The 21,497-nt window shown below is 42.0% G+C and overlaps 1 protein-coding gene across 2 annotated transcripts in view; it reads left to right on the forward strand.

The window, feature by feature from the left end:
- Window positions 1-4,096: 4,096 nt before the first annotated feature.
- FAM91A1 (family with sequence similarity 91 member A1) overlaps window positions 4,097-21,497 on the forward strand; it is a 28,379-nt gene continuing 10,978 nt past the window's right edge. The window contains exons 1-17 of one of the 2 annotated variants that reach the window (XM_068933225.1): window positions 4,097-4,207; window positions 6,554-6,638; window positions 7,394-7,545; window positions 8,465-8,522; window positions 9,594-9,661; window positions 10,034-10,147; window positions 11,259-11,349; window positions 13,622-13,684; window positions 14,806-14,912; window positions 15,711-15,749; window positions 15,864-15,976; window positions 16,955-17,073; window positions 17,470-17,582; window positions 17,794-17,880; window positions 18,684-18,816; window positions 19,509-19,657; window positions 20,138-20,272. In XM_068933225.1, the coding sequence (XP_068789326.1) occupies window positions 4,136-4,207; window positions 6,554-6,638; window positions 7,394-7,545; window positions 8,465-8,522; window positions 9,594-9,661; window positions 10,034-10,147; window positions 11,259-11,349; window positions 13,622-13,684; window positions 14,806-14,912; window positions 15,711-15,749; window positions 15,864-15,976; window positions 16,955-17,073; window positions 17,470-17,582; window positions 17,794-17,880; window positions 18,684-18,816; window positions 19,509-19,657; window positions 20,138-20,272 (1,698 nt within the window). In that variant the 5' untranslated portion in view covers window positions 4,097-4,135. The remainder of the gene's footprint in view (window positions 4,208-6,553; window positions 6,639-7,393; window positions 7,546-8,464; window positions 8,523-9,593; window positions 9,662-10,033; window positions 10,148-11,258; window positions 11,350-13,621; window positions 13,685-14,805; window positions 14,913-15,710; window positions 15,750-15,863; window positions 15,977-16,954; window positions 17,074-17,469; window positions 17,583-17,793; window positions 17,881-18,683; window positions 18,817-19,508; window positions 19,658-20,137; window positions 20,273-21,497) is intronic. The other variant, XR_011139319.1, reaches the window with a different exon arrangement.

Raw genomic sequence — 21,497 nt, forward strand, 5'->3', positions numbered from 1 at the left:
AATGATAGTTAACTTATTGTGAAGAAAAGGCTGGAATAAGAGAAGAGCAGACCTTTTGGAAAGGTAATCTCAAGGACGAAGAATGACTGGAAAATAATATATTAAAACCCAAAAGGGAAATTTTCTAACCAGGAAGGAAAAGTAGGAAGCGTAGTAAAAAACCAGGTAGCAATAAGTCTGCAACAGGTCCTCTTTAAGAACATGAAACTCAAAAAAGGAACAGGAACAAGGGCTCCTAATTGCAGCTGAACATAAATGCAGAGAACAAGAGCAGAGGAATCAATTTAGAAAAGCAAAAGGACTGAACGGATTGTGAACAGCAAAGAGACATCAAAGGCAAAAATTCTAAAAACATATCAGAAGTAAGAGGTAGACATAGGTAAGCGTAGATTTATTAGGGAATATGGAAGGAGAGTCACTAACGGATGATGCATGCCAGGCTGAAGTATTCGATCCCTTTTTTGTTTTTCCTCACAAAGGAAGATAATTCTTGCCAGAAATGAATGCATTTAAATAAGCACTTATGCGTACCACTCAAAATAGGAAAAAAATCTGTAGGAATTATTAATCAGATACAGTTAAAATAACAGATCTACTCAGTGCAAAACTAGGAGTAGCAATCTCTGATCTCAATCATCTGTGAGCGCTGATGCAGGCCAGGGAAAACTGCAAAGGTCTGAAGAAGCGCACAGTGAACTCCTGTGATTTATAGGGGAAAATTCAGCCCAAAGCAATATTGGATTTGCTGCAACCGAGTCAAGAGACTCTACCCCATCCTAGGCACTTTTAGCATTTATATCTGTAATAAAGCATGTTTCAAATGTGTTTCTACAGAGTAATTGATCATGAGGCAGCATTTATACAGGAAAGTAATACTGTAAGGAAAACAGTTTCATTTGACACAGACTGATGCCTACCACAGGATCAGTCTAAAGAACCTCAGGATCATCTCTGGCTGAATTCAGATACACCCAAACTAACAAACTTCACTTGGTTTGATCCACTGTCCTGACAGACTGACAAACTGACCAGAGCTGATCCAGATTAGTCCGGACTGATAGAGTATGTCTCTACTGCTAAATCATAATAATAAAAATAACGATAATAATAATAAAATAATAAAGTAACAAAGGAGGGTCAGCAGCAAATCCCTGATTCTGAGGTCATGATACAGATCACCTCACCTTCACACTGTTTAAGGCTTGCTCCTCATACAGCAAATATGTTTTGGTGAGAAACAACTGGATATGCCCAAAATAGAGTCTGGAGATAAGCTAGTAAATCGGCTGTGTGAACAACTGGGAGTCCAGCGCTCACACTTACTTCATGGCTCTATTTATTCAGCCACAGAGAAGTCCCCACAGTGAATGCCCCTTGGCTTTTTCCTTTAATTTCTTGGCCTTTTCATTATTGCCTCTCACTTTTGAATTCATTTCTTTAAACGACAGCTAATAATCTGACATGGGGTCATCTGCGCTGCTGTAGTATATATGTCCTGCCATTTAATTCAAGATTACTCCTTCCAAATTGCAAGGCAAAGAAATTGCTTCTGCAGTTTTCAATGGCTTCCAGTATCCCTATTTTATGAACTAACACATTGCCTAATAATAACAATGCTGACTTTCACTCCTGCTTATCATGTGATATCACCTATTTAGCAGTTTAGCTTCTTTTTGCCTCTTCAAAGAGCTTGGTTCAGGTCTTTACAGACTGGTACTACAACCTAGTCAATGTTGTAACTTCTAGCATGAAAAGTTTACTGTTTTAATGAAAAACAATAATACAGTATGTTGCACGTGAGGGAAGGAAGGGACACCAGGACTAAACAGCCATGCCCACGGTCATGGCGCAAAGGCTGATCCGCACTGATCAGCAAATACTCTGTGGCCTGATCCTCAGCTTTCACTGCATTTTACCCACATGATTTACACCAGTGTGACTGAAACTGCAGAGTCTGGTGACCTCAACATAAGATGCAAGAGTTCAAAATGTTTTATTTACTGCTTTCGTTTAGAAAGTGAAACTGAATCCATTGTTTGCAAATCTCAAACTCATTATTAAACACAATTTTTTGTATGGTATTCTTTCTAGTAACAAATTTAAATCTTGCTGAAAATCAGCTACGTCCAGTATTGGTTTCTAATCATAGCTCTGATCAGTTACGCTGCCTTTCTGAATATCTACCCTACATCAATAGTTTCCTTCTGATTATATTGTTTTTCTTCCCTTTTTGCCGGTATTATCAGTCAACAGTCTGAGGCAGCTGACGGGAATACAACGGAAGCCTCCAAGCTATTGGAAAAGTTTTGTTATTGCATACATTACCGTGATTCTGAGCACCTGAATTTTTAGCTTGCGGATTCTCCTATCTATGTCTTACTAAAATTTGTTATTCAGGTGCTGGTGCCTCGGCAAGAGAATACACCTCGGAAGCACACACGAAAAAATTGTCCTTGCCCTACTGAAAGGTGTGTCTAATTACTGATATCAAAAGCAAACAGACAGTACCAGCCAAAGACTTGTACCATCTGGTTATGTACCAAGGCAAAAAGGGCTTCGGATTAATGCCTGTTGATAGTTTATTTATAAACTAATGAAGGGTGTGACAGAGGACAACTCCTAGAGACCTGACAACTGTGGTTGAAAGAAACGAGGGATGAGGTCAGTGCAGCAAGCTCTGACTGTGCTCCCAGACTGGACCTTGCTAGTGCTATGAACAGGGAGATCTTGCCTGAGACTCTGGAGCTCCTGTGCGAGCTGCTGGACTGACCGTAGCTGTGGCGACCTCTGCGCGCTGGCACCACGGGGCACGTCCACAGGCTGAGCCTTGGGTGTCTCTGTGTTCCTCTGAAGCGGGACTGAAGATATCTTTAACGACATTGATTTGGCTCTGTAGTTCTTTGGGAACTACTCCAAGTTAACAGAGCACTGAGTTTCTTTCTATTGCTGTTGATCTCCTTTCAGCTGTCACCGCTGCCCTAACTCCAAAGTTATTACCGAACACACCAAGCAACATTTTTTGTAGTTAAATGGAGCAGCTGATCAGGCGCTTGCTTGCTTTCAGTTGGTTCTACTTATGAATCAACTAATTCAGTCACAATGTTGTGCGGTGTTAAAAACAAACAGCCCTTCTCCCATCTGCAATACCCCAACGTTTATTAAACAATGAGAAAATCCTACTGCACGGAAAGACGGCAGTAACTTCACCACTGGCAGAATTCTAAATGACTCACAAAAACCCGACTCCTAAGAAAAGGAAGGGCAACCTGCTACCGTTTCAGTTGGAGCAAAGTCCTTGACTCCATTAACCCACTTCCTCAGACACCCTGCCCGAAGAGGAGGGGCGGCGCAGGGCTCCGGGTGGGCAGCGGGCATCCCCCGGCGGTGCGGACCCCGCGCGTCGCTGGGGCGCCGTGCTTGGCCTAACCGGCAGACGGTCCCGCTCTTCCCCGGCCTGCTCCCGCCGGGCTTTGGGCAGCCACGGCCTTCCCCTCGGCTCTCGGGCCAAGGGGACCGGGCAACTATATCAGGGCAAAACCAACCCCGCCAGCAACGGAGACGTTTGCAGCATGGATGTGTAACTTCCCGTGCAGGGGAAGGTGCGAGCGAGCGGCCGGGCCGAAGGCTGCATCCGGCCCGACCCGCGGGCCGGCGTCAGGGAGGGCTGCGCCACACGGCTGCCGGCCCAGCGCAGGCCTCGCCTCAGCGCAAAGCGGCCCCGAGCGACCGGAACGGCCTCGCCCTGCCCCGCCCGCCGCTCCTGAGCCCCGGAGAGGAGCGGGGGGGGGGGGGGCGCGGAGCTCCGCACACGGACAACGCGCTTGGCTGAAGCGTTGGGGCTGAAGCGAGGGCCAACCGCCCACCGGCGCCTCCCGGCGGCCACCGCGCATGCGCAGCGGCTGCCGCTCCCCGAGCCGGACCGTGCCCACCTCCCGTCCGCGCCGGAAGTGACGCGCGGAGGGCGGCTTCCGCGGGGGGGAGGGTAACGCGGAAGCGGGCGGCGGGGAGGCGGGAGGCGGCGGCGGGCTGAGGGCAGGGCGGCCCCCCTGGCGGCAGCGCCCCCCGGCGGCGGGGCTGAGCGGCGCGGCGCGGCTCCGGCGGGCCTCCTCCCTCCCCCCCCCCCACTGCCGTCGCCATGAACATCGACGTGGAGTTCCACATCCGCCACAACTACCCCTGGGGGCGGCTGCCGGCCAGCGTCAAGCAGGTACCGCCGGCTCCCTGCCGGCCCGCCGCGGGGGGCAGCGGGCACCCGCCGCCGTCTGCCCCGGGGGCAGGCAGGCAGGCAGGCAGGCAGGCGGGGGGGACCCGCCGGGGGTCGGTGTGGGGTTTCCTCTCTGTGGGGAGAGAGGGGGCGTGCGACCGTGTGCGGTCTCTGGGCGGAGGGGGGTCATGGGGGCGTGGGGGGCCCCTCTGGGGGCGGAGGGGGGCCATGGGGACGTGTGGAGCCCCTCTGGGGGAGGAGGGGGGTCATGGCGTGGGGGGGCCCCCCCTGTGGTCGGAGGAGGGGGCCATGGGGGTGTGGGGGGCCCCTCTGGGAATGGAGGGGGGGCCATGGGGGCATGTGGGGCCCCTCTGGGGGTGGAGGGGGGCCATGGGGGCATGTGGGGCCCCTCTGGGAATGGAGGGGGGGCCATGGGGGCATGTGGGGTCCCCCTATGCACAGGTGGGGGTGTGGGGGCCCCTCAGTGGATGGAGGGGGGCCATGGGGGTGTAGGGGGCTCCTCTGTGGGCAGAGGAGGGGGCCATAGGGCTGTAGGGGGCCCCCCTGTGGGTGGAGGGGGGCCATGGGGGTGTGGGAAGCCCCCGTGTGGACAAAGGAGGGGGCCATGGGGGTGTAGGGGGCCCCCCTGTGGGCAGAGGAGCGGGCCATGGGGGCGTGTGGGGGCCTCTCTGTGGGTGGGGGGGGGTCATGTGAGTGTGTGAGGCCCCTCTGTGGGTGCAGGGTGTCACGGGGGCATGTGGGGCCCCTCTTTAGGGAGAGGGAGGCATGAGGATGAGTGGGACCCCTCTGTGGGGAGAGAGGGGGCATGGAGGTGTGTGGGGGTCTCCCTCTGGGGAGAGGGATATGGGGGGTGTGTTGGGCCCCTCTGTGGGGCGTGTGTCTCCCCACGGGATGGTCACGCAGACACAGGACAAGTGGAGGCAGGTTTTTCGCCAGGCCACCGCCGGACAGCGCGAGGTGAACCAGGACAGGTGTCGTCCCGGAGCCTTGTGCCGCCCTGGGTTTTGGCAGTCAGGGAGGTGTTGCAGTGAGGGGCCTGTGGAAATGAAATCCTCGTGAAATTTTGATTTGCCAGGTTTAGCGGGCCTCTGACAGCCCAGGGCAGATTACGCTGCTTGAAAGCAGATACTGAAAAACAATTCCTGCTCTTGTACAAGAGAAAGGATGGAGAGGCTGAATAGTGACTCTAGATCCTGAATAATTGAATTCCTTAAGTTTGAGACTTCAGGAGCTAGTCTGTAAGAGGAACATGAATGGTGTTTTCTGTTTACCTGCCCGATTGAGTACCATACTATTGTCCAACAGATTCAGGGTAGAAATATACTTGTTAGATTCAATTTTTTATTTAATGTAACTTCTGGAATACAGTTGTTTAGTTTTAGAGTATTCTTTCTTTCTTTCTCTTTTTTGTTTTTAAATTGGAGAAAATCCTTGGAGCCCTCTTTGAATATCTAATTAATTATCGACTCTACTTGTGCTACCAAGCGTTCCTTTTCTAATACGCGATTCTGGACTGTGTGTGTCAACTTACTTGCTCTAATGTTTATCCCGTATATGCAGTGAAGTAGTGTCCTCTTATGTAAGGATGGTTTTTCAATTGTGAACATCAGTTGAGGGAACCAGGAAAAAAAATTCTGATTTTTTACCAGATTCAGAGTAGAAGAATAATGTGAAGAATTTTGAGGGGAGGTTTTCTGGAATAACATATTCAAAACCTCAACCAAAGTGTTTTTGTTTTGTTTTGTTATTTAAATCATGCTTCATGATGGTCAAGTAATTGCACTTATGCCTTCATCTTGTGACTTAAGATCACTCGATTGCCTGCTTGTGTGAAGCTGCAATTGGATTGTTCAGTTTTTTGGTGGGTGGGGGAAGGGGAGGTTGCAGTATAAGCTTGTTAGATTCCCCAGTTGTGCTACAGTTGAAACTTCAGGTCATTCACAATTCCTTGTTTATGCTACAGCGATTCAGGCCTGTTCTACAAGGCTGTGAATGCTGTATGCTTTGCATGATGCTTGATGCTTTATACCATTAGAAAGGTTTACAGCCTTTGATTTGAGGATTAGATGATCTCTTTTTGATCAAAATGGTACTAGGAAAAAAAAAATCTGAAGATTAGTGTTTAAATCTTCATCTTGTGTGCATGGGCCCATTTAACTCAAGATACTCTTGGCCTTTAACAGAGACTCTGAAGATACTATCGATGTAATGAATTGGGGTTCTCCTTAAGTAACGATGAGTGTCCACATATCTTCCCTTATAAGATACTTTGCAGTCATTTCAAAGGAGTTTTATGCCTGTCAGCTGAAATGCTTTTATGTTTTTAAGGGTCTTGGAAACTCTCAGAGGGAATATGAAAGGCAGGTTGTGCTCTACAGTATCCGCAATCAGTTACGATACCGGAATAACTTAGGTGAGTGAAAAAGCAACGTAACTTCTAATTGCTACCTGATTCTTTTGTGTGGAAGTTATCTTAATGTATAACTGCAAGAACTAGCCTTGTCAAAACTCCTTCCCTCCCTGAAAACATGTGCTTTAAAATGATAAAGCATCAAGAAAAATTCTGAACTTTTGAGTCCCTTTAGGAGCTTCTCTAAGAAAGTACTTTCTAGGATTACTGAGTTGGTAGATAGACCTGAATTCCTCCTGCAGTTGTTGTGAAGTTTCTATTAGTTATGCTGCGCTATTCAAATAAGTTTAGACCTGTTAACAGAAGACCTGACTAATAAAACAAATCGTGCTGCTAGATGAGAAGTAGACAGAGGCCCTGACTTGTATGAGTTATTGGCTATAATTTGTTTGTAGAGTTCCCACTTACTTTTCTCTGACTGCATCCATTCCTCCTTCCACAGTAGATAATAGTTCCACTAATTAAAAGATAATTTTCTACTGCCTGCCTGACTTTTGCCTCAGTGTGTCACTCCCTGGTAACCTGTGAAATAAATGTGTTCTGTCCTAGTGTGAGCCTTTAAAGCTCTGAGTACTTGTATCATATATCGAGATCCGTGGATGCTGAATGCCCTGCGCCCCTCCTTTATTTTGTTTTTTATTTTCGGTCAACTGCCATTTTACTATTTTTAATCCTCCTCTGCTGCTGTGTTTTAAAAATATTTTCTACTCAAATTTCATAGAACAGTCTTAACTTTTTCTTCTCATCTTTTCCTGTAGTTAAGCATGTCAAGAAAGACGAGCGCAAATACTATGAGGATCTGTTAAAATACAGTCGAGATCATCTCATGTTATACCCTTATCATTTGTCTGACATCATGGTAAAAGGTCTGAGGGTGACACCGTTTTCGTATTATACAGGCATAATGGAGGTGAGTACAAAACTGCAGCGAGAGAAGTTGTATCCTGTCCTAGGAATGTCAGTGATGACTCTGTAATGCTTACTAGGCAGTGTCTTGTGATTTGTTTGCTTTTGGGTAGAGTCTGATAACGAGCCGCAGTAAGGAAAGTTTCTGGAGAACTGCTTGTACCTGCAATTTTTTTCCCCTCTGTCCCCATAAACCTCTCCAGAACTAGAATTTGTCATGTAGAGCTGGGTGGGAATCGCTCTTAGGGCAGTCTTTCTCTTTTGACATACTGAGATTTGTGACTCTTCACTTCAAACTCTGTGCACAAGAGATATCTTGTTCTCTTTGATTAATAAAGCAAATATAATTTCTATTTTTAGAAAACACCACATTTGGATTTTTTGGTTTTTTGTTCTTTTTTAAAAAGAACAATTATATTAGAAGTTTTTTCAAAAGCTTGAAGCGTGTCCTTTTTGTGAGAATTGAGATGGTTCTGCTTTCTGTTGGTGCTCTGGCAACCATGTTTCATTTTCATTGGGTATCATAACTGTTTTTTTATGCTGCATATAATGACTGTAGACAGTATTATGTAGAATAAACTAATACCTGGTTTGTGTTATTACTATTAGCTGTTTCTTGTGCTGTTTTTTTCTTGTGTGAAGACAGATGCAAGTACTCTTTGTACTCTGTCAGTCAGCATTTTTATTCTCAAAACTTATATTAGACCCAAGTATCATTTTTGTGTATAGAGCTTCCTGTATAGTGATTACTCAAGTAATTGGCAAGTTTGATAGAGTTAACTGACTTTAATAGAGTTCTATTTTGTTTCAAATTTAAAAAAAAATGCAAGTAGGCTCAACTTTTAATGTTGGCCTATATGAATAGACTTCCCTCTCTGAAGCAATGACTTTCTTGTTTTGACTAAGTTTTCTTGTCTCTTAAGGATATAATGAACAGTGAAAAAAGCTATGATTCGTTACCCAACTTTACTGCTGCTGATTGTAAGTATTATCTGGTTGCATTACCACTGTAAATGAGTTGAAATTATGGAGCATCTGAAAATGAATTTGTAGGGCATCTGTTTACTTGAAGATGTGTGTGTGAATGAAGGCATAGAACCTTTGAAATAGTGCTTTTAAGGACAGCGTGCTCTCCGTGCAGACCTCTCCCCGTATGGTTGGCATTGGAGTTAGGATAATTGGAATGCAAATACAGTAGAAAACGTTGTGCAACTTCTGTCCTTGCTTTTATTGCATTCTTGCTCATTTGGACTTCTGGGCAGAAAGTGTTACTGGCCCTTGTGCTTCAGCAGGCTGAGCTGCTGATCCTTTCCTAGTGTGTTTTTTGGCATGTATTGGGCAGAAAGCTTTGGGAAGACACTGGAGGGCTGTTGGAACTTCTGCAAATTACCATCGGTATAGAACAAGGAATGATATACCAGCTGTGAGAGAAAAGAGAATCCAGGGTCTTGTGACACTTCTAACTGTGCCAGATGTTTCATCCTGCCTTCTGTTAGACTGTGTGGGAACGTGGGAGGGAGAGATGGGGATGATGCCTGAGATGAGAGCAGAAAATCAAACCTCCAGCAAAAATGTAGCCTCTTCCATTGAACTGGATGGAGAGCAGATAGAGTGTGATACCCTCCTGAGAGGTCTTATAGCAGAAAGCTCAGACTGCTGCCGTGGGGAGGGTGTTGATCAAACCTGAAACTTGAGATGTTAATAGTTGAATGTTTCATTCTTCACCTTTGGTATGCATTTTATGCAGTTCTCCTTTAAGAATGGTGTGTAGTCAGGTGAGGAGTAGTCTGCAGTTTTTGAAAACGGTCTTAAAAAAGGGCAACTTCAGTTAACTTTAATTCACCCCTATGTCATGTTCCCATTGGGAAAATGGCTAAGGAAGAACAGAATCCATCAGTTAGAACTTCTCCTCAGCAACTGGCTCCTCCTTTATTTGTGGAGGAAAGAGTAATTAGAAGTCTTATTTTAGAAGTAGGTTTGAGCCTTTCAAGACTGTTTTATACATCTTCAGCTTAAACCCTAGGAAAAATAAAAACCTAACTTATTTTTCAGGTTTGAGACTACTTGGTATAGGAAGAAATCAGTATATAGATCTAATGAACCAGTGTAGGTCTTCAAAAGTAAGTTTGTCTTTAATTTCCTTTCCCCCCCCACGCCCGGTGCTCAAAGTCCGTAGAGATTTTTTTTTAATAGGAGATGAAGAATGGAAACATTTCATGGGTCTTATTAATGAAATACTATGTTACATTTGATTAGCCGTACTGTGTTGCTAATTAATTTGTTTCTGAACAAGTACTACTTTTACTAAATGGCAAGGTTAATACCCTCTTCATGCAAGGTTAATACCCTCTTCATGCGTGTTCAGTCTGTGAATATAATGTACTGAAATGTGCTCCACCATCAGCTTATATAAAGTAAAGGGAAATGGTAGCATCTGTTTGCACACGTGAAATGCTACTTATTACTATCTCAAATGGACTGTACCACTGCAGAAATTTTTCAGAAGGAAAACTGCTCGTGATCTGTTACCTGTGAAACCTGTGGAGATTGCTGTAGAAGCTTGGTGGGTTGTGCAGTCTGGCTACATCACGGAGGATGACATCAAGGTACTTTAATACATTTTAAATCTTTAATTTTGTTTGAATACTGAGAGCCTCTGAAAATAGGGGCTTCCCTTTGTATGTTCCAGACAAAGACCATGTTGCAGATTTATAATGACCTTTTTATGGAAATAGAGATTGGAACTAATGGAAATTACGTATTGTTTTCTTTGTCATGTTCTGCCCTCTTCCTCTTTTTTGCTTCTTGGGTTATGTACCATCAGGAAGTGCTGAGGTTATTACGCATCAACCAATCTGTCGTAATTGATGTGTGTCCTTTTAATTAGTAGAGAACAAGTGATAATGTGTTCTCTTAAATTTCATATTTAAGCCCTGACAACTCAGTTCTGACTGGATCTTCACCTTCATTACAATTATGAACGTTAGTGGACTTTTTTGACGTGTTTTCTTTGTTTCTCATCCTCACGTCTCCTTACTTTTCGTTGTTTGCACATCTTTTGCGCTTTCAAGGTCACTAAATGTTTCGTGCCCGTTCTACTTCCCTTCTCCCAGTTTCCTCCTACAGAAAATTGCCAAACTCTTCACATGGAAAGTCAGCTATTGATTTGACGCATGCCCTGTGCTTAATTCCTTTTCTGTAGGTTGTTTTTTTTTTTTTTTTTAGATTGGAACATTTTTAAAACAATGTTGGAATTTTTTGTTTGTCTACTATTGGGAATGTCTTAGACACCGATTTACTCATATTCTGACATCCCCTCAACTCAGAATAGTTAACCTGAAGCAAATTACTCTGAAACTGGAATTGACCTCTTTCTAAATTGCTTCCAGTTGCGTAGTTAAACATTCAGTTCAGAAGTTTTAAAGAGTAACTTATTTGACTGTGGATTTCACTTGGCAAATGCCTGAAATTCATCCAATTAAATATTGTTCCTAGAGCATGCATGACTTTATGCAGGGACAAGAGTAAAAATGTCAGACTTTAAAAAGAACTCCAGTGAGCTCAGTGCAGGCATTCTGATTAGGAATATTGTTACTTCCTGTATTCTGATATTAATTACGACCAATTTGAAACTGAGTCTTTTTTTTTTTGCCATGGTAGTATTTCAGATGCGTAGGCTGATTTCTGCAACAGACTAACATAATTTCTTTTACCTAGATTTGTACTACATCTGAGAAATCTGCTATTGATAAGATAATTGATTCGGGTCCTCAGCTTGCTGGTTCACTAGACTTCAATGTAGTTCACAGTAAGTGTTTAATCAGTGTGGCTTTTCTGTTCATAGGTCTCGCTCAGTAAATTTTGAGACCAGTGTCTGAAAAGTAGTAATAAAAGGGATGTAGACAGCTGAAGCATAAGAGGATGTGGAGAAAAATATTCGAGGTCTTGTACAGACTGCGGTCTTGATCTTGTAAAAGGTTTAATAGTGAGCCTCTGGCAAGCGTTGCTCTGTTATTGTTTAAAATGATTCAACAAATTCCTCCCATGGAACGTGACAGTAAAGGTTGTGTATGGGAGAAAGGCGATGGATGAGAGCAACTAAAAGAGAAAATGTCAGTATTAGTAATCCTAGATGCTAGCATGACACTGTTCACTCTTCAAAGAAGAGATTTTGAAATTTAGTACTGTTTGGACACAGCCCCTAAGACGGGGCTTAAATCTGACAGGCTGTCTTGTTTCTCAAAGGTCTGCAACTGTTACTGAAAGACTGTGGGCATGTGTGGCTCCTTGTTTCAGGATAACAAGTGCTAGGTATAGACAGATCCTATTAGTAAGGAGAGTACAAATTCACCAACAAACTCTCTTCCTTGAGAACTCTGCATGTAAATATTTGGTTTACTGCAAGCTGTTGGATCCATGCACTATACTTTTCCCCAAAAACGTGGGTGTAATTCTACTGCCTGCTAACGAAACGGAACAAAACCTGTAGAAAAAAATGAGGTAGGCTCTATAGTGGATCTGAAGCAGTGCAGGCCTTTTTTAAAAAAAAAAAAAAAAATCAGAAAACACTTAGTGATCATCTTTCTTTGTACATGGCCTGATGTTGCTTATGTTGGACAGGCTTACGACTTAGTGGGAAAATAGGTTTAGAGGAAGCTGTCCTTAATCCATGAGTGGAAAAAGTATGTTCAGCCAATCAATGTAATACTGTTAGTAAGGTAGGATTTTAGCGGAGAAGAGGACTGGCTGGTCGAAACTCTGGCATTTAAGGTACAGTAAGTAAGAGTGCATCAGCTGCGAGAGGTGAATCTCAGCTCTGAAGGAGACACAGTATAAAGCACCCTTAGGAGGATGATGGCTTGTAATGTCATCCTGATCCATTAAAGCAGGTCTGTTGATACAGATAGGTTTGCATACCTGAGTATGTGTCGCTGCTTGTGCTCAACAGCAACTGTAGCAGCGTGATTTCAGGTTGGTCGTTGGTGTACTGCAGCCATCTTATTTAAGCACTGACTGGAGGGGTTGAAATTTTACTATGGATTATAGCTATGCCTTAGGCTAAGTGCATGTGTATGAAACGTCATGATAATTCAAGAGTTTAATAATATTTCACCTGAGAATTGTTGGTGGCCCCCTGTTACACTGAATGTGATATAGATGGAGTGATGTTAGGTAACATCAAAGAAACAACTGAAAATAAACTGGACCAATTATATAACGTGTGATCTAGCTTTAAGCTTTATTATCAGAGTACAGCTGTTACAGGACTTGGAGGACGCCAAGATAACCGTGCTGAAATGTTTTACTCTTCCTTAAAAATTTATCTTTGGGTTATCTACTCCGCAGAGCTGAGTTGAGATGCTGAGTGCTCAAATTAGTCTCATATGGGACTAAAGTGTCATTTAAAATCTACCATATTGCTGCTCTTCTTGTATGCATGCCTCTCAGTATCTGGTGCACCTTTGCTGATGCCTTGTGCTGAAGCGCTCCAGAATTTATTTTTGTAGTTGGATGAAACACTTTCCATGAAGGACGCTTGGGAAGGATGTGTGAGGACCATCAGAACTCACAAGCTTTAGTTTTTACCTTTGCTACAAAGTGCGCAAGTTTCAGCCGGAGTTAGGGCAGAACCAAAATGTGGCCGGCCTCTTCAGCTGACAAAACTAGCTCAGGGTAAAAACGCTTTCAAACTAATCAGATTCTTCTTGACAGTACAGTGATGGTGGTGAAAGCCAAGTTAACTTTCAGGCAGAGACACACACAACTTTTTGTCAAACGTAGCTGCTTCAATCTCTGGTCGTTCTTCTGTGCCCTTTTCTATTTTAGCTCTGTTGTCGTACGAGTAGATGTAGAGCTCCAAATGCATTGCACTAGATGACAAGTAAGGAGCGCTGTTTTAGGTTGATATATGGTTAATATTAAATGTAGTTTATTGATTCATGCATTGCAAAGTAGTATTCCCCTGTGGAGGCTATTAACTTGTTATTTTAAATTCTGTGTTGACTGATGGGGAACTCTACTTGTACCATTAGTACCTTGCATAATGCTTTTTGTAAAATGATGTGCTTTTATTTGTAAAGGCTTGTATAATAAAGGATTTATTTACCTCGATGTACCAATATCTGATGACAGCTGTATAGCAGGTAAGTAAATAATTTAATGTATAATACCTTTTTCTTTTTCTTTTTCTTTTTTTTTTAGATTCATTTCATTTGTCCTATAATTGTCTTTCTCGGAAGCTGCTTGTCTGTGTGCATGAGTTTGCTTAAACAAATCATTGAGCTATGAGATTTTTTCCCAACCGAATGTTTTTCGAGTGTGTTAAAACATTGTCTTTATGGTATATAGGATTCATTTCAGCTTGAATTCTCATATTTTGTTATTTCGCATACATAAAATGAGATACTTTCAAAGATTTATGGCATGATTTAGTAAGTACCCCTGCCACATATCTGTAACAAAAAGGAAGAACGGTATAAAGAAACATAGTTGCCTTGTCAAAAGGGCATGCGTTTTGACCCCTATCTTCTAGAGCGATACAATTTATTTTTTATTCTTTTTTAAAATAAATATCAGTTCCATCCGTCATGGTCTTATCACCTCAATTTTAGTAATGTGGGCACATAATACCCACATAGTAATGGGTACATAGGAGCTTAAACGAGCACAGCATATGGCTGCCCTTTGAACAACTCGGTACTATACTAGGTCTCAGGGGCTTCTGAATTCAGTGTAATCTGCAAAGACCTAAATGATTTGGAACCTGGCCATGCAGAAATACCTGTCATTGCTGTAGCAGAGATATCTCGAGCTAAGCAAAAGTCCTCCAAGTACAGGAGAGGTACTGCTTAGATATTAGCTTTGGGATTCTCGGCTCTGGAGTTTTTTCTTCTTTTTCGGTCAGAACTGAGATTTACTCTCCGTTCAGATTACAAAGCCAGCCTTTTCCCTTGAATTTTTTGAGCCGGGTGACTGGGAATTATCTATAGTGGATGAGCTGGAGTGTGCAAGACTGTGATGCAAGATAGAGTGGCTTTAGTTTTTATATGAAAAAAATATTGACAACCATTACTTTTCTCCAGGTGATGGGAGAATTTTAAATGTAAATACTGTATGAACTACCTTTAGACTTTTTTAAACTCTGGGAAAGCCTCAAAATTACAGGCATCGAGAAAACTAAATAAATGTAAATTTATTTTTCTGTTCTTAAGCAGGTTAAAACAGAAAGTGACCAAATTGTAATCTTGCAAGTATTTCCTTTCAGTGCCACCACTTGAAGGTTTTGTGATGAACAGAGTGCAGGGTGATTACTTTGAAACTCTCCTCTACAAGATATTTGTCTCAATAGATGAGCACACTAATGTGGCAGAGGTAAGTGAAACTTAGCATGTGTCAGGGAGACAGGAGAACCTGAAAGGGCCCAAAGGACACTGGTGAAATGCTTATGGGAAAGAATGGATAAATATGAACTGACCTCGTTTAGCTGTATCACTGAGTTTGGAGGATTTTGAGATCCAACCTATTTCTTTAATCTTGGATGTAACTTACTGTTCTGCAGGCCAAACGTATACCTTTAATTCAGTGAAGCAACGCCATCAGCTAAAGTGAAGTTATGCAGGATTGACTCATGTAGACTATTTTATTCCAGTCAAAATTGGAGTAGAATCTACTTTCCCTCTGTCCTAAGCAGATTAATTCTGTTTTGCTTATGTGATTCAAAAAAAATTAAAAGAATTTTTCTCTGACGATGAAAACGTGCAGGGAGCTGGCTTAAAGTAGGAAAATAATTTCAACACAAGTATTTATAACTTTAATATGAGAAATGTGTTTTTACGAAGTCCAATTCTCAAACTTTTTGAATTTTTTTCTGAAAAATACCTGTCAAATACAGTTGGGATTTATTTTTCCTTTTTGCATGTCTTCTGATATAAACGGTTATCTCAGGAATTGCATAATAGAATGCAACCTCGTATTTCTTTTGCATGCTTTGAAGTGGAACAATTAGGAAATACTGTCCATTACTGTTTGTGAAGACAAAATTGCTCCTCCTAGTACAGGTTGTGTTTAAAAATGCAACCCTTTCCCCTCTGTGTCCACTAAAAACCCATGAGTGATAATTACTTTGGATTGTTTTTTCCGGATTGTTGATTCTTTGTTTTTACTTTTTAGCTTGCAAATGTTCTAGAGATTGACTTATCTTTAGTAAAGGTATGTATGTATAATACATCTGTTACTAGATGTGGAGAGTTGGGTCTTGTAACCTGGCTTCATAGATCGGTTTTATATTGTAGTTCCTTATTATATTTATGTGTGTTTCTTCAGAACGCTGTGTCCATGTATTGTCGATTAGGCTTTGCACATAAAAAGGGCCAAGTAGTAAATCTGGATAATCTTCATCCATCGTGGAAGAATGTTCCTTCGGTAAACAGACTGAAGTAAGTGTCTCCGTTCTTTCACAGAGCTCCTCTCTGATTAAAGAGAAAATTAGAACGTAAATATGATTATAGAGCTGCTGGTTCCTTTCTTTTGACTTCTGCAGTAAGCAATCTCATTTGGCTTTCTAATGTATGTAATGAGAAGAATACTTGATTACCTCTGTAATCTGAGGCTAAGGAGTGGTAAATTACCCTGTAAGTTCAATGTACTACTTTTATCACTGTTACTTAGTGTTGGCTTTTTGACCTTTAAATACGCAGTTACTCAGTCGTGCGGCAGACAAGTGTTCATTTGCTTTAATGTCCTGGAGCCAGAAACAATAGCTACGGTGGTAGTACAGAGACAGTGTCTCTTGGTGCTGCTGTCGGTGAAAATGCACATGATGTTTGCTTACTGTGAGGTAGCATCGTAGTTCTGTCATTGACAGCCTGAAAAAAAGTGTGCGTGGCTATATATGTGCGTGTATGCGTATATATATGTATACGTATGTATAGATGCGCATACACACATATACATGTATGTATAAAATCCAGGGGACATGATGTTAATCGTAGTCAGCCACAGGTTCTCTGAGTTGGAGAGCCAGGTTGTATTACTTAAGAAGCATAAGGCGCTTTGTTTAGTCTACGTTTATTGGTCCATTTAAAACAGCTGCTGTGCCTGAACTTTCTGTAATGTTAACTTGGACTGCTGGGCTAAAGCAAATTAGAGTTTTCCATTGGATTTTTCTTGAAATGCGATGGCTTGCTCTTCAGATCTCTTGTTCCAAAGCCAGTAATTTCAAAACTCAGTACAAGCTTTTCTGCTAAAGCTAGGGCAGGCCTCTGAGGACGTCAAGCTGGACTTGTCTAGGGCTTGGAAGTATTGCGAGAGATGTATTAGGCGTGCCTATGCATGGAGTGCTAATACTGGAAGGCAGAGCTGCTTCTCCAATGCTGCAGTGACCAGTAGATGTGGATTTTAATTCATATTAATAGGAGTACTTTGGATCCGCAAAAGATGCTGCTTTCATGGGACAGTGGGGAAAACAGAAGTCCCATACAGGAAGCTGGATCATCAGCCACAGATACAGATACCAACAGTCAAGATGATCCAGGTTAGCACTAATAGCGAACTTAATGCATTAGGATCAATTATTTATAGAGGGCTATAAGCTGTAAAGGGGTCTAGAAAGAGATGAAACACGTAGAATGTGTTGATCCTTTTTTGCATGGTATACAGTGGGGCAGGTGGTATCTATTGCTTGGTTTAAATTCTTCAGCCTCTTCAGAAATAAGCCATTTAGCTAGTCTGTATTATGGCTATTAATAAACATAAAGTTATCAACTTTAAAATTTGAATTAATACTTTAGTAATGACAAGGAAATTCTGTTGTAATCTATGGCATTATCTAAGGATTTTTTTGTTTTTTGGTTTGTGTATATTTTTGACTTAAACTTGATGATTTTATATTTAAGTAAAACAAATGTGATTTTTTTTTTTCCTTTAATAGCTGAAACAGCCAGCGTGAGCAGCCTGAATCTGTCTAGTGGCCACACAAAGCGTATTGCCTTCCTGTTCGATTCCACTCTCACTGCCTTTCTAATGATGGGAAATCTTTCACCAGTATGTCAAAGCTGTTTGATCTGTTATGCCAAGAACAAATACATAGAAGGTCTAAAATACTTGGACATCAGTATAATACAGCTTTGTTTATTTTAGAAACATTTATATTAATTGTTTAGAGAATAAGGAACACTTTTGCTTAATACAAATTTTTGCTTACCCATTCCTTCCCTTCTCGGAGAATTAAGACAGTTTTGTTTTGTTGTTTCAGAACTTGAAAAGTCATGCAGTCACCATGTTTGAAGTTGGGAAACTGTCAGATGAATCTCTTGACAGTTTCTTGGTGGAGCTGGAAAAGGTAATCTATTACATGCATGGCCAAATGCTTTTTCAGCACTGAAGTGTAAAGCAGAGGTGGGGGGTAAACATGAACAATATTTTCATCTTGTAGGACTGCATTAGGAGCCTCTTTTAGCCATACAGCAATAGGAACACAAACCTGACCATACCGAATCCAAGTGGTTCGGTTAAAATTTTGCTTCTTCCTGGCATTTATGCCTTCAGTGGCTTTCAGGGATGCACTGTGCGTGTACATGAATGTGACAGGTCTGGTAAGCAAAGTGAGTTCAAGAACTGGCTTTGTCCAAGTCTGTGCATATGCATATCTGCAGTAGGGCTTGCTAAATGGCAGTCACTTTCTTTTTGGTAAGATGTTAATGTTTTTGAAGAAGTGCATGTGGTTTTTTGTAGAAAAACTTGACCATTACTTGCTGGAATGTTTAGCTTATCTTCTTTTTTAAGACAATTCCACCATTGTTCTTCTTAAATTATGCAGTAGGACTGTGCTGTTAATTACAGTATGCTTTTTTTCCAGCCACGATGACTGAACATCTAAAGGCTGGTATCTTTTTACCTAAAGACTGAGTGATCGTTCTGATTTATAGATGCTGTCTTTGTGTACTTTTGACTGTTTGACTTAGCCTTGGCTAAGACTCACTGTTCACTTAATAGTTGCTGTAAATCACCCTCACCTGTAAGCTGCAGAATTGTTATGCAATTACAGAGCTTTAAAATGCTGATTTGTTAGTTTTTCCATTTGTGTAATTGATGCTTATAGAAACAATGTGCTACTGGTATGCATTTATTTTGCTTCTTGTTTAGGTTCAAAGTACAGGTGAAGGGGAAGCACAGCGGTACTTTGATCACGCACTTACACTGAGAAACACGATACTGTTTCTGCGGCATAACAAGGACCTAGGAGCACAAGCTGTGCAGCCTGATCAACCAAATAACGGTACTGGGAACGCTTTCTCATCAGGAAATCCTTCTAAGTTTGTTCACCTGTTTGCTGTGGACGCTTAGCTTTCTGATCAAGCTGCTATTTCAGAAAGCAATCAATATCTTACTAAATAAAAAATTTTGAGGCCAGAACATCACGTTTCATCATCCCTTGAGTCTGCAGTACTGATTTGTACGTTGGATGACAGATCTAACTGCACAGGCTTGGACTTAATGTCCACGGCAACAGATTAAAGCTTAGCAAAGGCAAGACGAGCTGAATTTGAGGAAGGGATTGGTTTCAAATCATCCACTTCCAAAGACAGCTGATAAAGGAGTCGCCATTTATCCAGGCAAAGTAGTTCCTTCAAAGAAACTTTTTCCAAGTCATGAAAGGAGGTGTATTCTTCTAACATGGATAGCTATTTTTAAAGTCTTGCCTGTCTGGGTTCATCAGTATATCTGTGTGTGCTTGTTTCCTGGGATCAGTTAGTGAGGAGCAAGTTGTAATTTTGTGCTAGAAAAGCCCATATGACTGCAATTGCTAAAATTATTTGAATGAATTTGAATAAATCTGTATATAATTTAAAACTTAATTGTGAAGATAATGCGGTCATGGCTTAACGGGGGAGAATGGAAAATTTGAAGTGATATTTTGGTTTGCTTCATCTCAGCTGATGACTTAAGAATCTTACGTTCTTAACGTAGGGTTTCCCTTGGATCTCTTACGATGTGAGAGTTTGCTCGGCTTGGATCCAGCTACCTGCAGTAGAGTTCTCAACAAAAATTATACCCTGCTGGTTTCCATGGCACCACTCACCAATGAAATTCGACCTATTAGCAGCTGTACACCCCAGGTGAAAAAGTACTGGGGGAAAACCCCAGAATCTAATACTATCGTACCTTCTTAGTAGCTTTGTGTTGGAAAAGTCTGAGATGCCCTTTTTAAGACGATTTAATTATTGGCGTGCAGAATATTATGACAGTTCATCTGAAAAATGAAAAGTATTTAGTGAATTGAAATATGAATGCCTATTACGTTCAGTTTGTTTAATCTGTTAGCAATATATCTGCTCAAGTAGGGTCAGTGAATGGTATTTTGTGCTGGAATTCATATTCTTAGAACTACCTTACTATTCCTGTAGAGAGTCTTCCAATACTGGACTAAGTACCTAGGAGATCATTTTTACTTTGCAGGGTAAATTAATACAGTTAAGCTCCTGTGCTGCAAAACTAACTTTATATATTTTTAAAATGATTAACTCTTGAATTACATCTATACGTTTAAAAGTTGCAGTTTTAGGCTCTTTCCAATTTGTTGGATAATCTCTCTTCAGCATATTGGACCTGCAATACCAGAAGTCAGTTCAGTTTGGTTCAAACTGTATATTTACCATATAACTGGACAAGGACCACCCTCTCTCTTGCTCTCTAAAGGAACACGTCTTCGAAAACTTCCAGACATTTTTCAGGTACCGTATGCATGGATTTCTTCTCCTTCCTTTTTCCAAATGTTTCAGAGGCATGCTGTACACTAAAGCATTCAGGAATAACAGTTGAAGTCGGAGGTATAATTTGCTGCAGATGGTGTGCCTTTCTTAGAAAGCAAGTTTTTGCAGAATCTTTTTTTGCTTTCTTTTAGGCTCTTGAACAAAGAATGCTACTTGTATCTCTTTCCTGGTCACATTGCGACCTCAGTGTATTTGGTGCCACTCCTTTCCGTTTTAATTTAAAGTATGGTACTGCAGTCATTGTGAATATAGTTTGTAAGCCCTCCTTAATCCCACCCAAATGGGTTACAAAGAAGTAGAAAACCTGTAGCAAAAGAAATACAGAGGCGCAGTATATGGTGCTCTTCCTAGTACTGTATAGGAGTGGACACCCTCCCTTCCTGCTGGAACACGTGACTGCTTGGTTTGGAGGGTGGCCAAGCTGATCGCTCCCAATTTGCCCACTGTTGGAATCTGTGAGGGAGACTTTGAAGTTCTAGGCTGTAATTCTCCCTTGCAGCTTAAATGACATAAGGATTTAGTACAGATTGCACTAGATCACATATATATATATACCTATGCTAGATTAGACAAAAGCTCTTCCTAGCCCAATAGGCTGTCTCTAGCAGTGGCTGTAAATAGGTGCTTAGGAAGAATAAGCCCAATATATCATATTTAGTCTTAAGGTCTTTCCAGCCTCCCCATTTTCTGGTCAGAGAGCTTCCTGAACTGTGCTTCCATGATGCTGTGTGTTTAGAGGCTGTCACTGGAATTCTTAATCTGTACACTGTTCAGTCCCTTTTCTGCCTTTCCCCCAGCCTTGAATCCATCTAACTTTACAGCATCCCTACAGGCCTTTGGCAAGGAGTTCCACGGGACAGCATAGGTTTGTCCGACTCGTGCCTGGAAGACTTTAGATGCTGCCCCCTCCTGTTCTGTACCTCAGAGATGACGATAATGCCAAACGTGCCACGAAGGAGTGCCATTAGCTATTCTGTATCCTAGGCAAACCTAGGTAGAAGTGGCCATGGGTACTTCTAAACTTTTCTGAACTAAAAATCGTGGTATCTATTGGCTTTGATTTGAAAGGCTGCAAAGTTTTCACCAGAGACTTAGCAGGCTGTGGGTCTCATTGATCGTGACAGAGTTCATAAAGTAATCTAGTTTGAATTTATAATTGGAGACAGGTCTGTACGGTTTTCACCTG

Source organism: Struthio camelus, chromosome 2, assembly GCF_040807025.1.
Source record: "Struthio camelus isolate bStrCam1 chromosome 2, bStrCam1.hap1, whole genome shotgun sequence".
Lineage (NCBI taxonomy): Eukaryota > Metazoa > Chordata > Aves > Struthioniformes > Struthionidae > Struthio > Struthio camelus.